This window comes from Ammospiza caudacuta, chromosome 1, assembly GCF_027887145.1.
Source record: "Ammospiza caudacuta isolate bAmmCau1 chromosome 1, bAmmCau1.pri, whole genome shotgun sequence".
NCBI classification, from domain to species: Eukaryota; Metazoa; Chordata; class Aves; order Passeriformes; family Passerellidae; genus Ammospiza; species Ammospiza caudacuta.
The window spans coordinates 103,857,023-103,873,811 of NC_080593.1; the positions used below are offsets into that span (position 1 = coordinate 103,857,023).

Below are 16,789 nucleotides of genomic sequence, written 5' to 3' on the forward strand. Positions count from 1 at the left end.
CTAGTAGCAGATGTTTACAAAAAAGTATGAAGAATAGAGCAAACAGAGAGTGAATCTTTCCCCAGCATACCCTTTTAGCTTCTAGCAATCAATGGCTTTCCTGAGCAATCTCTTCCTCAGTCAGAGACTGCACACAGCCATTGTGTTTAATAATGAATTTTTCTAGCCCATTTTTTAACCCATTTATAATTTTGGCTTCACAGCATCTTGAGGCAATGAGCTCCACGATGTAATTATGTGCTGTGTGAAAAATATTTCCTTTTTTTCATTTTAAACCTGCTGCTTAATAGCTTTGTTGGGTGCTCCTGATTTCCTGTATTATAAGAAATAATGAGTAATTGCTGTTACCCTTGCAGAAGTAACACTGATCTCTGGCACAGCTCAGAATATCCTAAGGGGGTATTACAGCAACCAGGAATGAGTGATATTTCACTGTCCTAGAAAGAAAGTAGAGACTTGGTACTGGACCTGATAAAGTGGTTCTCTGTCACTTGTAAGGATTTCCTTACTCATATAATCTTTGCCTAGTTTATTATGCCAGCCTTAGGGAAGCTGTGTAAAACAGTGTTACACAGAGCATGTAAGCTGGAGTTAAGTATGAGTGGGTGAATGAGCAAAACTACAAACCCAAAATGCAGAGTTTTACTTTAGTTTCCTTTGTCCAGCTTGACAAGAAACACCAATGAAAAACAGAAACAATTGCAGATAAAAAAAATCAAGGCTAAGTGAACAAAAGCTCAGCAGATATCACAGCCTCATACAGAGGACACTGTTACTGAAATACTTTTCAACCAAACAATACACTTAAGTCTTCTGGCAATGACTAATGGTTGACAGCACATGGAAGAGCAATACTGGGATCATAAAAGACTGACAAACTGTTGCATGCAGACTTTCTCAAGATTAAAAAGCATGTGTCTCGACTTGACAGTCATGCTTAGATTCAGAGGACTTTGGAAGGACCTGAAAAATCTAAAAAGAGCTTCACACTACAAGCTTTTCCCCATCTAAGTCCCGTCTCTCCTTTTCTAACTATTCATGTGGGGTAGGAGGTGGCTGCTTTTACTGCTATTTCCTGAGTAGAGGATGCAGGATCTGACCTACCTTTCTAACATTTGTCATGTCATACTGGAAGTCTGTTGTTTGGCCATCATTTTTGGGAAGGAAAAGCACAGAGATGGCTCATGTAGATATTCAGTGTAATCAATGGGAACGGTAATATTATCTCATTTCAAAACTCTAAGCTCTGTGATACAACCAGGTATTTAAGCATCAAAAGCAAATTGTTCCTGCTGTCATCTCCCAGACTAATCAGAAACTATGCTTACTTTAGGAACCAATACTGCACTGTGTGGAAGCTTCCACTGTCCTAAAGCCAGCAGTAGGAGGCATTCAATTCAGAAAGGAACCCTTTATGTACAGGACAGAGACAAAAAGCTACAATTTCACCAAAGGAGCTTATGCCCCCTTTTCTGGAGGCTCCCTTTGTTAGCTGAAGGCAGCCATAGCTATGTCTGCCTCTGAACAGCCCCAGGCCATGCATCAAGGAAGGTCCTCACTTCTTTTTATTCCCTTTGGTGTGTGATTTACGAACAGAGATTGTCTGTCTCTTAGAGACCCAGACCTCTCTCTTGTAGATACAAGAATTTCTTTTCTGTAATATATTAAGAACAGTTATTATAGCATAGGCAAACACCTTAAAGCTACATGAGTAATAACTGAGCTCAGCTGATTTTTACAGAAACATGATCCATTTATTTTTAACACAGGCCAAAGCAGAGCACTGTGAGTCATGAATCTTTTGAAGACCTTAAGGGGAAGGAACTGCACCATTTATGTGGATGGATATTCAAGCTTCTTCACCGTTATATGACCATGTCTATAATGTCCCTTGTGTGGCTTCCATTTATGTAAAATGTAAAACAGGAAAGAAGGTATATTCAAAGCAACTTTGAAACAGTCCCTTAAATCCTTTTAAAACCAACTGAACTTAAACACATGCTTAAGGTCTTCCCTATCTTGGATTCCAAATCATGTTGTAGACCTAAACCTTTCAGCTTTTGTGTGTGGATTTATGGATTTATGTGCGACCTGCTGTTTCTGTCCTGTGAAGACGTGTTAATATTATGAATTTTCATCAAGTCTTGAACTGAGCTGCAAACTCAGTACCTCCAATAATTTTACATGGTTGACACTGCCATAATGTCATTTCTGAAATAGTGACACTCACTGACAGTATTTCACTAGACCCCAAAGCCAGCCTGCTTTTCCTTCTGCTCTCCTCCTGGGCAGCTTTGTTTCCATGGGTACTCTGGACATCAGTTTTGCCCTGGATTTTCTGCCCATTGTTACCCTGCTAATCTTTGCCTGACCAAGGTACCTGCATCTTCTCACAGCTGTTTAGCAGGCCATGTCCCCTGCACCTCTGAAATGACTTGCTGTGCACCCAGGTGACCTGACTGCTAATTACTAAGACAGATGCAGAGCCAAGCAGCTCAGCAAACAGCACAGCCCCACGACAGTGCAGGCAGGGGCATCACGGAGACCCGGCGTGATGGGTAAACCAGGGGAGCAGCTATCACACAGAGACAGAGGCAATGGCAGGAAACCAGCAAAAGAGCATAGAAGCTTGCCAGCCCCCTTTTCTGCCCAATTATGACCTGGCAGATTTTCAGTGGACTTAACACTTCCCGCAGACTCTTTTGGGCCCATCAATTCAGTATGCTGCAACCAAAAGAAAGAAAAAATTCCTGCTAGAAAATGATGAGCATCTGTTCCATTGACAGGACAATCACTAAAGCACTACAGGAAACATGCAAGAAGAAGTCTTGTATTGCAGTCAGAAAACATCTTAAAAGATACTCTGAGCCACAGGCTACATAAAAATACATATTTTCATTTCCTGAAAAATTTGTAATGGCTACTTATTTAAAACTAATGCATCATAGAAAATATTGCATATTTTACATATGCTCTGGATAAACTGATGCTAAATGAAAACCCCAACTGCTAAATTATGCTAATTTGATTTGAAAAGTGTTCCTCTCACTTTCCAAACAGTCAGTAATAATGCTCTGGTCATGAGACCAGCAATGGACTAAAATGCCTAATTATTTGTAGTGAATAAATGCAATCTGTAGAAAACACATAGTGTATATATAATTAATAGATTATAATTGCATTTAACATCATCTGCATAATTCAAAATGGAATAACTACATGACTGATTTTTTTATGTCTTTTTAAAGGGCACTAATAAAATATGAAGAAGCTAAGAAGGCTTATATGGGTAGGAAGTAATGAATAATATCTTGAACATTAAAGCACAATATATTATTCTGTGCACATAAATAGGACCAATTCATTTTTGCAGGTGCACTGGGAAAAGTATGGTACATCAGCACTTTTCCAAAGTAAATAATATGTTAACTGAAGAAGAGATTACAGATTCTGATCAAATATTCAATATCTTATTTGAATAATTAATAAGTCAGGCTGGTGCAAGTATGCAGCAAATGGCCTGCAACATTTCAAGAACTTTTCTTTGTTGCAAATCATACTTGTCACTAGCATTAGAATGTTTAACCTATCACCTAACAGCTGTGAGCATTAAAGATATTCTTGCAGATTTCCCTCTGGAAATTCACACTATGACTGAAATGACGTTCAGTGGCCTCATTTAGTTTCCTACTGTCGTGTTCAATAGCCCATAACAATACACAGATTGGCTAAATCTGAAATTAAACCCTGATTTCAATAGGTACAGAGAGAGCATAAATTTCATACCAGGTAAAGCACAGTAGCAAGATCAGTCGGCAAAAATGACTTCACTAGTGGACAACCAGAGTAAAATATACTGAGGAGTCTGCTTAGTACAAGTTCAACTGTTTCTCAGCCTGTGGCTGCCAAAGGAGATGAAGACAAGACAGGCAGAAGAATAATGTTCAACAAATTTCACATGCTGAAATAGTGGAATGATGTGTGAGTGTTTGTTTTTAATAAGAATATAGCTCTGTGTACCACTTCTCTAGGAAGAAAGCAGTATGATGGAAAGGTTAATTCTTTCCATTAATATTATATAACCCCTCTGTTAATTACTTGGACTTATCACATGTGGATACAGGATTTTCAAAGATCTGCTCGGTACTAAGTTGACAAAAATCACTGAAACTTTGAAACTATTTCTTTTATTGCTCCAATTTTACATTGCACACACCCATAGATCTTTCCAGACTAAACTGAGAAAGATTTTGCAATGACCTCAGAGAAGAAAAGATCATAATGATGGAGTCATAGGTCAGTAAAAAGGGGAGGAAGATTAAAACCAGTTGTGAAAGACTGCTGTGATGGCTGGGCTCAAGATGGGAAAAAAACCCACAACCTCCTAAAGCAAATTGAAACTTTATTACCATGGGATAATGAAGTGCCAGAGGCACATCCACAAAACTGCATGCAACAGTTAAAATTACCCATTTTAAATGGCTTTGCAGACTCACTCATTAAGGATCAGGAATAACATCAGAGGTGCTTATCATGCTTTAAATTCGCTTTAGATTTTCAGTCCAGCTATGCTGAGAAGCAAAACAAATGTCTGCTAAATATCTGATCACAGAAAAGACTCCCAGGGCATCTTCAGGACCAAGAAAAATGACATGTTACAGCACATTTTTTCTTGCTGACATATTTTGTATTCATTCATATGTTTGCCTCAGCATGAACCAGGACTCCCAGCCTCAGTAGAAGCAGTGAATGATTGAAATAGCTGCCAGAGTTTCTACACAAGAACAACCTGCACTTGTTTATCCATCCCATTGATCAGCTTAAGAATCTATATCTCACGACTTTTGAGTGGACCAACATTTTTCTGAATGGATCAATACCACCAGTCTCTGTTTTAACTGCTTAGAAAGACACAATGGTCATCAAAGATGCACTTTAAAGCTACCAGGCTTTCCTAAAAACACGGTCTAAACTTTACATACAAGACTAAGTCTGGCAGACTTTCATGAAGAAAAAAAATTGGCAGAATTAGGTATCCTTGCTCTTGTTAAGTGTCCTTGCTGCCTAAGATCACACAGTTCAGACTCTTTATGCAGCTGAGAAGAAAACAAGACGTCCATACCCAAGTAAATCACAGACTGATCAGTACCAAAAATAGCTGAATCACAGCATAAGCAAACAGCTGCCTACACCCCACCGAGAGTAATCCTAAGGATACTGGAAGTGCTCTACTCTATACACCTCTGTAATTTTATTATTCAAACAGATAAAAGCACAAAGCCTTTCTAATGAAGCCATGACCTGCCTAAATCTATTTTCTGTGATAAGAATAAATTCTAATTAAACCTGCTTAAACAAAACAAATTAGAGAGCTGTTTCTGCATATACATGCACTTTTATTTAAATTGGAGGAAAATGCACTTAGGAAGAGCATGAGAGGAAAACAGTGTGATTTAGAAAGTTGTGGGACATCTTGATCACTGGGCAGTTAACCACACTGTGACATAAGGCAGTGTCATGTGAATGATATTAAGGACTATGACAGCACTTCTCATCCATGTGAAATCTGTTAAGAGGAGAAATTCAGGGTGATACAGGATAGGTTTAGAATTGCAAAAAACTCGCTGACAACAACTGACATTCAGCAAAATAAGTGTCTTCCTCTGAATGGAAAAAATCCCAAACTGTTTAAAAGTTGTTGACAACTGATGCTGGCTGATCAACGGCTGGAAGGCGCCCATTATTCTACAAGACTTAAATGGATATTGCATGCACTGGGAAGCTGTCACTACTAACATAGGCCAGTGAATGTCATTTCAGGTTTGGAATTTATTTCAACAATTTGGTATTGATCAATTTGGTATTGATCTGGAATTACAAACCAAAGCATTCTTTGTGGATAAGGCAGTTGCTTGTTTTTACTACTTCCTTCAGCCTCCCTACATGATCTCCACAGGGCCAGGTTTTTCAATGCTCAAGTATCTGGGATAATCCCAACCAGAAACAAGTTACCTGGTATTGTTGGAAGGCTTTTGCAAATTCCAGAGCAGTGTGAAGAAAATGGTTATGTCTGAACAAAGTTCTTTGATAAGGAAGAGTGCCTGCCTGGTGTAAAGGACCTCTATAGCCCCACTTGTTGTTATCCCTTGCTGTGAATGAGAGAACACTTACACAAGTAACATATGGCTTAACCAAACCACTGCAACTTTCCAGTACGAAAGATTAAAAATTAAACTGGGCATTCTGCAATTGTTCTGAGCTCCATCTGAACAGATGAAACTTGGAAAAAATTATTTCAGTGATCTCTAAGGATGAGTATTTCTAAAAATTTTCCACGCCACTTTCACTGGACTGGTTCCCACTATTTCATTTCTATCTCCATCTCTGTCACATTTACAATGCCTAATGAGTTCTCCTTTGTATTACAAAAACAGAAGGAGAGAAACAGTTACCTGCTCCTGGTTCTTGAAGACACAGATGCTGTCCTTCCTGTATTTACACTGTGGATTAATGTCCCCATCCTCACCCAGTGTTTGAGAGTCTTTCTGTTTTCTGCGTAATTTGTGTCTTGTGGGATAGAAAGTAATTTGCACTGATTATGGTGCTGACTGTCTCAGCTGGTGTTGCAGAATATCAAATAAAATCAGAGAAAAAGTGATTTATATCAGTGATATAAATGTACAGGTTGGAGGTGAGAAAAATTAGTTGGAGTCACAAGGAACATGCAGGAAGAAATAGGGCCAGCTGGGTCCTACCAGGGCTGTAATAATGTAACATTAAAAAAATAATCAATTTTCCTACTGTTTTCAAGATTTCACAACTTTGCCCCAGAAGCACAAGTCTTAAAAGTGAAATGTGGCAGCCAATTTGTCTTCCAGCTGGAACCAAAGAGAAAGAAAAGCTGCAACTGGAGACTGGGTTTGAGTGACAGGATTCTAGTCTGTTATGGCTTTGCATGACAGCAGAAAATGGAAATTATATCAGACTTCTTTTAAAGTCAGACATTATTTTAAGAGTGGTTAGGAGAAAAAAAAAAAATCAAAGTAGGCACCTATGGGGCAAACATCCTCCATGAAAAATGTCCTGCTTGTCTGTAATACTTTCTGCTTCTACTGGTTTTAGAGAGTATTTTGTTTCTTAAAATAATTTTATATTTATCCCAGATATTCCACTGGCCAATGAATTTTTTTCAGTGAGTTAGGTTTTACTGATGATTACCACATCTACCTTAGCATATCTACATTAGCAAATCTTCTGACTTCCATTTAAATGAAGAGACTGCTATTAAGACAGAATTTCTTTCATATCCCAAATTATTTTCAACACCCATCTTTACTTCTCTTTAAATCCATCTTTTTATGGTATTTTTAAATACTATTTTTAAATACTCTTATCAATCTCTAAAAGGTGCTAAACTGAAGTGCTAAACTGAAACGAATTGTTTAACACACATTAGATAATATATTTAATGTTCCTGACCTTGACAGACACCCTGAGCCTGTATTCATTTATTTAACTATGGTAATTTAGACATTAGTACAGTTACATTGGTGTAACATATCAAAATGAAGGCCATGCAGCACAGAGGGAACATATTCAGTGCAGTTTATCTTGACAGTATATAACATTACTGTATTTTAAATAGTATTGCTTCAATGATATAAAATAATTTTTGGATTGAAACTGTTAACTGCCAGAAAACCTTGAGAAAGGATGTGTTCAACAGAAGGGGAGGAGAGGGAAGATGAGACAGACAATAGGGAGGAAAGCCTTAAAGATAAAGCTACATAGAGGAACCTTTTTTAAAATTCTGTTATTGACACAGCCCTGTTAGTGACAGTAAGTGAGGCTGATCTGAGCAGGACACCCTTTGCAAATCTTGGCTTTTCAAAGGAACCTCTGGTTTTGAGATAATGGAAGCTCAGAACTCCCTGTCATGGAACATAATATGAAATTGATTTTTCAAGGCTTTATCTACACAAAGTTGCACCGGTTTAATTAAAGGTGTGTTTTCAAATCAATTTTGTTAAACCAGTCCAAGCTCCTGCGCAGACACTCTGAAATTGATTTGGAACTGTCTTATGTCAACTCGCCTTAATTTGGCAAAGAACCACTTTACACTGAAGAGTCACCAATTTAAGTTGATCCAAAAACAGCATTAAAAATAAAACTTATCTGAAATTGTAAGACTTTAATGAATTTATCTGTTTCTGCCCTAGGTATGCCAAATCATGCTAACCTCCAGTAGCCTAATTGATCTGTTTAGGAAGCAGATAAACTTGTTACTTGGATTTATGGCCCTTTGACAATGGACATTTTTGAGAAAGGATATAATGAAATCCCTGCGAAAGAACTGAGTCTAAAACCAAGAGGTGACATATGTAAGGAGGAAGACGTGATGAACTGAGGAAACCACTTTTTCCCTTTTCTAGTTACTTTGTTTCTTTAATGCAGAAAGAAGATGAGCAAGGAGACTCCTTCATGACCAGTAAAGGCTCTCCCATGCTGCAGTACTCGGGAACAGATTAAATAATACACAATCAGTGCAGGGGTACTTGGGAAATCAGGCCAATGATATCTTGTCAGTCTCACATCTAAAACCACTGGAACCAAGCAAAAATCTCTCCTTTCTTAAGGGTCTGGCAGGGGATAGAAAGGATTTCAAAGATCCACTGCAGACAAGCTATGTGGAAATTTACCTGAGGTTTCAGGATTTCTGCGCTATCCCGATCATTTGCACTCCACTAGGCTGCAAATGAAGGGCTGCATTTACATCCACAGCTCTCAGAAATGCACTCCTGTTCTTTCCACACCCAAGAAACAGATGGGAAAGCAGCAGTGAAGTTGCCACTGGTGTGGCCCTAAGGATGTGCCCTCGTGTGCTCTGGTTCTACAGACAGGCACAGTATTGATCTCTCCAGCAAACAGCAAGGGCCTGATCCCTCTTGTGGGAACAGGAGCCTTCTCCCAGGAGAACAAACGGGTAAAATCCTGCAAAACAGGGTGTTCCTCCAAGCCCACGAGTTTTGGGAGCTATAGACACTCAGTATCCCAAGTGGGTAATTCCTAATGCAGAGCTGAGCAGTGAGCAGGGAAGTACCAGCTTGCAACTGCACAAATATGATTTTTCAACATTCATTCTTTGCATCAATTATGCTACACCAAAAACTTCTGCATGACACCAACAGGAGTTAAAACTATATATATGTGCTTAGATGGTGAACTTTTGGTAGCCCAAATTATTGAGAGTAGTGGCCCTAATTATTAAGTTTTATTTTAAAGCACTTAAAACTATGCATGACAACAAGTGCTCTGTATCCTTGCACTTCTCTGAAGTGCTCCTAATGGGCAATGTGCTACTTTACTTTCTGTTCTGTTCCACAGATTTATTTTCGTAGTGAATCCTGTGTGAATTTCTCCTGAATCAAACTCTTTCCCTGGTGAGACTATATAATCCTGCTGTCTTGTTAGAACAAAACCCATCTATGAGACTTCATTCAAAACAAATCCCCTGTCAAACTATTCCTTCCTTTTCATTTGGACATTTATCCTTCTGGTAATACATAAGGAAGAAATTCTTTTGTTATCTAGTTCAAATTTATAAAGAGGACCATATCAGTCTGGCAGAAATGTAAACAAGGAGATTTGCAACCTTTGCAGTGCTAGAATATATTGGGCAGTCATTCACTGCATATGGAAGAAAAACAATATTACTGCAGTAGTTCAATGGAAAAAACCCTCAAATATAGGGCTAGTTACAGTTCATTGTGATTATAACAATTTCCATATATAAAGAGGAGTTTTTCAGTTCCAGCTTCACTATTTTAACTCCTCCTTCCCTGCCACTATTAACAAACTACACTCTGATGAATTACATCTACTGGCATTAGTCATGACTACACCTACTGTCTGTAATGGGATGCCATTCATCAGCTTGGTAGGCTGAAAATTAAGTGATTTTCCTGGAAATTGTTTCTCAGCAGAATCATTTGATCCACTGTAGTTAAAAGCCATGTCATTGGTTGCACTATAAATTCCATTTTATGGTCTTGCTTTTATTTTTTTTAAAATACATTAATTGTAGTTTTCCTCTAGGCTTAATGCTGGTATAAAAGGTTTTGGCTGATGAGCAAATCTCTTCCAAACACAAGAATTTTCAATTCCATCACTTTTAAATAACAGTGGCATAAAAAAACCTCACAGGAACAAACTTCTTTAAGTCAGCCACACAAATGAAAGTTGACAAGTGATTAGGTCCTCCTGGGAATGAATTGTTTTCTATGTTCCAGGGGAAAAAATGTCATCAGTGACTTTGGAAGTGGCCTGAAGCATGGATTTTGGAAATCTAATAATAGAAACACCAGTTTAAACAATTATATACTTAAGCAATTTTTATAATGCGAAGTTGGCATGACAACGCGTGAAGTTCTAAAAAAACACCATCCTTTGTAAAATGCAAGCAGTGTGCACACTGGGAAAATCTCAGCATCAGACACATACAACCAATGGTCCAGAGCACATAATGATCAGATCCTTAGACCTGACACTTACTTCATACTCCTCTTTAAACCCATAGCCTTCTGCACACTTCATCTGGGTGATGTGCTGCAGCAAGTCAGCTACACGGATGGCTGGATGGAGCTGTCCCGTCTGGTAGGGCACATCCACTGGATCTCGCTTCTTATAGGTATGGGACTGGACCAGGCTGCTCGTGTCGCTGCCCATCGTGTGGGTTTCATCTAGAAAAAGAGTATCTCATCATGAACTGGCTCATTTTCACTTATTAGAAGAAATAGAAACTACAAAGATTTCTAGAGGAATGGCAGAAATCTGACACCATCAGCATTGGTTCTGTCTGTGAAGGCTACACCGGAAGAACAGTAAATCCATGAGCAGTTTACACACGGAAATTGCAAGACTGATTGGAATGAGGCAAAGTCCATAGTTCTACAATGGAAGCATTGCAGAGCAGTCCAAACTCTAATATTGTTTTAGATGTTGCTAGCTGATTGCAAACAAATTTTAAAACAGGCATTTCATTTTAAACTGCATGGAAGTTTCATTCTGAAACTTCAACAAGTCCCATGGAATGAAACTGGACTTGCATTTTTCATAAACTACTGAAGTGCTGTATTTTACGTTGCAAATTTAGAGCAAATGTTTGGAGTGAGCAAAATAAAAAGATGCACAAAATGGCTTATGGGTTCATCAAGCTAGGACTGCAATGGAAATGTAGATCTGAAAACGACACTTGGAGACAAACTACAAGAGGACAAATGCAAAGGATCATCTGGTAAGGAAAAAGGTCTTGACTGACTGCTGAACATGCTTTAGGACCATGGTGTATCATGAGCCACCACATTAGGCATGGAATGTTATATGTCAACTGACATGCAAGCCAACAAACAGGAGACCCCCGTGGGCTGGTTAAAATTTTTATGAGACACAAACTTCTCCCAACCCTCCACATCTCTTCCATGGGGCAAATGGGCAACTTACCATTGATTGGCACTTTTAAGAAGATACATATCAGGAGAAAAAAAGAGGAGGAGAAAAAGGAAACAGGGCATAAGCAACAGTACTACATTAATAATTACAGGTAATTTTATGTTTTTAATTTATTCTTTACAGAATGATTCCCTAAATGAGTCAGATTATGATCTCAATTTCACAGTAGAAGTTAGATTTACTAAAACCAACATATCATACTGTGAGTCAATTCACACAGATGGAACTGAGATCAAAACCTCTACTTAGACGTAAATAGATGTGGAAGTGCACTCTACGTAACGAAGCAATATGACTTGCTTCCTGTATAGCTGGAATTCTAAAAATTTATTCAGACTTGACAAGAGAAAAAACCCACCCGAAATTCTAAGGTCCAAGAATCATCACAAATATTTTATCTGTTTATTCAAATAATAATTTTATGCATCTTAGAGTTTTTTAATTTTAACCAATATAGTTAATAGGGTGCTTTGATTTATTCAAGCTATTCCTCCCTGAGTGAATATTGGAAAAAAACCAAACCTAAATCTGTATCATATTTATAAAATAAGGTATTTATAAAAAATTACTTTCAAAAATAAGCTATATGAAAGGGAAGCCTTAAAATAATATTTCCACATTCATTAGTTAGATATATTATAGCAGAAAGTTCCACAAATACTCTGTATGAATAGGTCCCAGATTCTCATGTACACACCAAAAATACTAACACACCTTGTTAAAGGTGAGATTCTGGTCTTAGCTGTAATACTGAAAATTGACATTAAAGCCAGAAAGCTCAGCAAAAGATGGTTTGAGGCCCTCTCAATTCCCACTAAGACAAATGAAATCTGGTCCTCACTAAGCATACAGTCAACATATGAGCATTGACACCTAAACCAAAAGAGCAGAGAAAAATGCATGGTTATGAGTATGGCCATTTCACTCCTTTTCCTGTCAGTCTGCTAATCTGGTCTAATGCAGAGGAAAGGGATTCATCTTTAAGTCATAAAATTTTACAGCTTTTGTCTGATGTGATATAAAATTGTACTGCAAAGCACCTTGGGATGCATGGCATGAAGCGTGGTATACAAGTGTAGGTACAGTATGTTGCTGCTGAAATGGCACCTGGAAACTACAAGGTGGCTAAGACACAAAAAAATAAAAAAAAGTGTAGAAAGTTGATAATGATTTTTTAGGTTGCTTATTTCAATTTTAGAAACAGGTTAGAAAATGTGAGGATTTTTTTTTCTGCAAACTGCAAAATTCTTTGCAACACAGACTGTTAGTGCCTAAGATGAAGGCAAAGCTATCAAAATCTTGCACTATGCAAGCATCAGTTTAATAATTATGAATCTCTTCCCTGCAAGCTCCCTAGTTTTAGACTAATTTTCCCCTCTCTATTTCTTTATCTCTTATAGCTGCCTTAATACAGAAGGAGTTATCATTTCAGCTTTTTAAAATAAAGTGGTTTTAATCCTTGGTTTATATAGTACATTAGGAGCCACATACTACAGATTTTTATTTTGCCTCTGAACACTGCAGCATGAGCTTTTTGGGCTGTGAGTTTTTCAAAGGGTGAGCTGCTCCAGATGCAGTGTCCATGGGCAAGGGGCAGTCTGCCTGGCTTAAATACTCCTACAGCTGCAGTTGTCTTACTGCACACTTACCCATTCCTGCAGAGCTATACAACATTTATTAAATAATATATCTGGAAACAGTATGTGTGTTGTGGCTTTTCTATCAGATTTTGAAAGCCAAACTCAACCATTCACCCGACTTGCACCTTTCCCAGGAGGTCACACTGAGAAGATCATTTAGTTCTAGCTACAGGCTTGATCCTGTAGTTTAACACAACTTCTTTGGACAGTAGAAGAGAGCAAGAGCAGGTATAACTTGAAATTAAAAACCTGCATACTTTGTTAACAGCTGTATTCCCTTACCAGCTCAAGCGCAGTTAATTTGATTTACCTCAGATACAACACTATTTCTGTACAGAGAGTCATAAACACATATTGGGAGAGAGATCTAATCTGAATGGAACACCGTTCATAAAATGGTACTAAATTTTTAACGTGTAAGGTTAAAAAATATTTATTTCATGCAGTGAAATAACTGAAATATTTTCTGAGATGAGTAAGCACAGGTTTGCTGTAGTAGGCCATAAAATACATACCTAACTAATTAAAAGATTTTACAGACTTAGTAAAATCAGGTAATTTATTTTTCCCAGTGTGTGTTTGCCTGATAGCTGAACTACTTACTTAAAGATTATTTCTTGGGGAAAAAAAAGCTAACAAATAATTTTACCATTGTTATTATACAGAAAAGGATCACAAAAATAACTGAAGAAAGCATTAACTAAGTAATACAGATAGGAAATCTCAAAGTTTTTCTCCTGATAATAGTACTTTTCTCCTTGCCCACCCACAAGGTCAGAAAGAACATCTACTGCATGAAGTGCTGAATGAATGCTAAAGCACACAAAAAAATCTAACATCTCAGGCAGTTAAAAGGCACTGCAAATTTCATTTGCATGCAGATTATTACACTGTTACATTCACTACCATTACCTTCTTCCAGATTTACATAATGTATAAAACCAGCAAAGTTCCTTTTCAAAGTTATCACATTGAAGTGCACTGCACTAAATATTCTTTCACAATAACAAAATTTAAAGATCACTTTCTAAACTTTTACTTCTTATATGCTTCACTCTATGTCTATGTAAGCCTATTTAATTTAAAGTTCAAGGGCAGGAATCAGATAAGGGGTCTTAAATTTTTTACAGTGATTGGAAGAAAAAAGAGGAGAAAAGAAAGTATTTGTTGTGAAAATATGGACTGGAAAACAAGTAAATGAATAGGCTTAACACTTAAGGAGTTTGATTTCCTGCTACAGTGCACTGTTATGTTTTGAACTACTATTAAAAAGCTGCCCCTGCTTAGTTTAAAGTTAGCATGGGAAGGAGGTGTAAATGAAAACAAGCCACAAAGGGGTTAGAGTTAAGCACTGGAAATGCAATAGCACCTCACGCTTACTACTTATCACTGTGCAGAAAACTCTCTCTTTTTGACATTGGACAATAACAGATTTTCCTAAATTCCAAGTGGAAATGCTTTACATTCTAACTGTATGTTTTTAACCTACAGTTTTACTGTTTTATTTCACCCCTGTGACACCTGATGCATAATAAACTATATACTCTAAGCGTCATGTTATGATTTTGCTGTTCAAAACAACATCTCCTCTCTGAAACTTCACTTTTTGACAAGCACATCAGAAAGTCTGCAGAATTGTCAGATGACACGACAGCTGGTAGATGGCCTGAACTGTATTTTGTCTGATTTTCTGTATCCTGAGCAGTTTAACTAGGAAAAAAAGTTATTTTTAAGAAGTGACTCTTCACTTCTGAGATAAAACAGAAAAAAATGAGGAAAACTATTTCAATTGCTGTGATAATCAAATTCTTTTGTGTCACTCCAAATACATGCATAAACATTTCCTTGCAAATCCACTTGTTAAAATTATTTGTGTCTTTTCTCCCCTGACTTGCACTATGACAGTAGTAATCAAACCTGATAACTGCCCTTAGCACCTCAGTGTAGCCAAGTTTACCACCCCTCCCTTTAGCAGAAAGCTCCAGCATTTTGCATACTGTTGTCTGCTCCCCAAGAACTGTAACTTCTGAAATTACTTCAGCAATAAATTTTGATAAAGGGAAATGTTCTCACCTAAAATTGCAGTTGGCACAAATGGATCTGTCATACATCATAAGCAGGTCAATGCAGGAAAGGTAAAAAGAGAGAGAACAGTAAATGATTGATACATGTTCCTGAGTTTTCTTTCAGAAAGCTGCTGTTAGCAAATGGTATGTTTCTTATATATACATTAAATGTTGATGGCCAGAGGTATAATTACATAAATATGAATGCTTTTATTATGGAAAGGTCTATAAAAGGTGGAAACAAGAAAAAAACTGGTTACCTGGGTAATAAGAATTAGGCACTGTTGTGCTCAGTGTGTTAGTTTTCATTGTAAATGAAGATGGTGAAGATACAGCTGCAAAGAGAAACAAAGCTGGTTAGAGACAGAGATATGATATGCAGCTACTTAAGCTGAGTGACACAGCAGATGGCATTGACTTGACTTAAGAGTTCACCTTGCTGTGTTTCTTGCACTGGAATCAGGACCTAGGGAAAACCAGGCAAGTCTAGTGAATGAAATAGCTCACTGAATTTGATCAATTCTCTAAAAAGAAGTGTCATTGGAGAAAGCATTTTGATTGCTGATGGGAAATACACTTCTTAAATCACAAGATTAGACTGAATACTGATGCTTGAAACAACACATCACAACGACAAGAGTGTTTTTGACAGAAGCTTTGATCGTTAATAAGTTTTCCTTATAACACTGTAAATACCATATGCAAATATTCTACTGTAGTTTATTTTTTCCTCTCCTTTTTTTATTTGATTTGTTTAGACAGGTGGATAGTGTGCATAGAGATTCTAATAGACCCTGAATATTACTCTTTGTTTAAATGTTTTCAGGGAGTGATACACGGACCAATGCTCACATTGGAATTTAATAATTTAACCATTTGTAAAACCAATGGGAAAGACCAATGGGGACAAATTAAGTTCAGTCGGCCCCTAGTACACAAATATCATGCAAATTACCATTGTAAACACAGATAGATTTAACAAGAGTTAATCACAACATTTTGCAGGATGTTCAGCTAAGGAGTCATTAGAGGCTTTTAAGCAAAGCTCCTTGCAAATTCCACCTTAGTTGCTTGTCTACTCATCTCAAATTCAGTCTGACCAGGGAATGTAAGCATATTCTGGATACCTGCAAACAGACTAACACGAATGTGTGAAACAAAACAAGGTGAGGAAGACAGGATCTGCTGGATGAGGAGTGAGATTACTCCTGCTGACTTTCATCCATCTTTTTTCCAGTTGATCTTCCAGGGCAAACAGTTACTAGCCCATGTTAATAAGGGAATATCTCAAAACTGGTTTAAATAATGTTGATATTTATCCTTTATCATATAAATGATTATATCTGAGACCATGTCCCTTTGATTCCTCCAGAATGAGGAGATTACATTTCCTTGACAGTCAGAACAGTGTGATTCTTCTGGGTATGGATACAGAGATCAGTGGAAGTCAGGGCTGCTGCAGGTAATAATAAAACTTGTTAGGTAGAGAATGCAGGCAGGGTAATGAAGTTTCATAGGAAGTAGGAATGCTCTAAACCTCTTGTGTACAAGGTCTTACACAAAGATTATTCTGAA

The 16,789-nt window shown here is 37.5% G+C and overlaps 1 protein-coding gene across 4 annotated transcripts in view; it reads right to left on the reverse strand.

Annotated features, from left to right (window-relative positions):
• PTPRM (protein tyrosine phosphatase receptor type M) overlaps positions 1-16,789 on the reverse strand; it is a 442,137-nt gene that overhangs the window by 75,535 nt on the left and 349,813 nt on the right. For 2 of the 4 annotated variants that reach the window (XM_058818601.1, XM_058818610.1), the window contains 3 exons: positions 15,475-15,549; positions 15,222-15,248; positions 10,552-10,739 (listed from right to left, as the gene is read on the reverse strand). In XM_058818601.1, coding sequence (XP_058674584.1) covers positions 10,552-10,739; positions 15,222-15,248; positions 15,475-15,549 — 290 coding nt within the window. The remainder of the gene's footprint in view (positions 1-10,551; positions 10,740-15,221; positions 15,249-15,474; positions 15,550-16,789) is intronic. The other 2 variants (XM_058818619.1, XM_058818628.1) reach the window with 2 other exon arrangements.